Source organism: Anneissia japonica, unplaced genomic scaffold (assembly GCF_011630105.1).
Source record: "Anneissia japonica isolate Jap-2015-1 unplaced genomic scaffold, ASM1163010v1 scaffold22099_len763_cov154, whole genome shotgun sequence".
Lineage (NCBI taxonomy): Eukaryota > Metazoa > Echinodermata > Crinoidea > Comatulida > Comatulidae > Anneissia > Anneissia japonica.
The window spans coordinates 1-763 of NW_022742114.1; the positions used below are offsets into that span (position 1 = coordinate 1).

The window sequence follows — 763 nt, forward strand, 5'->3', positions numbered from 1 at the left end:
GCATGATGCAATGGAGTTAATCCAAGTCGATCTTTGACATTAATTCCACCAGATGCTGCAGCCAGCTTATGGATAACATCTCCGTCACCTTTTTTGACTAACATACGCACTTCATTGTCATGATGTAGGTCATCCCGGACTGCCCTGTGCAACATCGTCCAGCCGTTAGTGACGCCAGGGTCGCCAATATCCCAACCCAAATCCGCCAGCATCAGCATGTGCGAAGTCTGCCCGCCTTCGGAACTGGCTGCGTTCATAATAGCACTCATTCCATCATCAGGAATCCAGGATATGCTGGCTCCTTTTGAAATTAAAAAAGCTGCGATGTCGTGTTCAAACATTACAGACGCCCAGATCAAAGGTGTGAACCCCTCATCGTCCACACAGTCAACTGTGGCTCCAGCGTCCACCAGGCACTTTACTATTTCAAGGTAGCCTAAACACGCTGATTGGTGTAAAGGTCGATTTTTACGATAACCTCCCGGCCAATCCAGATCAACGCCTTGCGATATAAGCGCTTGGACAGTTACCAGGTCTCCGGAGCTCACAGCATCATAGTAAACCTGATTTCGTTCGGATACTTTTGATGTCATAGCCATGTCGTTGGTGGAGATGTCAATTCCTGATCGAGTATGGCTTTCGGGGAACACCTGTTAAAAAATATTCCATACATGAAGAGAAACATTGGTTAGTGGTGATCGTATCAAACGGGAGATTTATGGTTTTCAATGCTGTTATTTTAACTACAAAATCCTGAATTTAA

General features: G+C 45.6%; 1 protein-coding gene across 1 annotated transcript; it reads right to left on the reverse strand.

Moving 5' to 3' along the window:
* Nucleotides 1–9: 9 nt before the first annotated feature.
* On the reverse strand, nucleotides 10–650 carry LOC117118942 (serine/threonine-protein phosphatase 6 regulatory ankyrin repeat subunit C-like; the record flags this gene model as incomplete). The annotated part of the gene is made up of 1 exon (XM_033263675.1): nucleotides 10–650. A coding segment is annotated over exon 1 (590 nt), but the record flags the coding sequence as incomplete, so codon positions are not given.
* Between the last annotated feature and the right edge of the window lie 113 nt (nucleotides 651–763).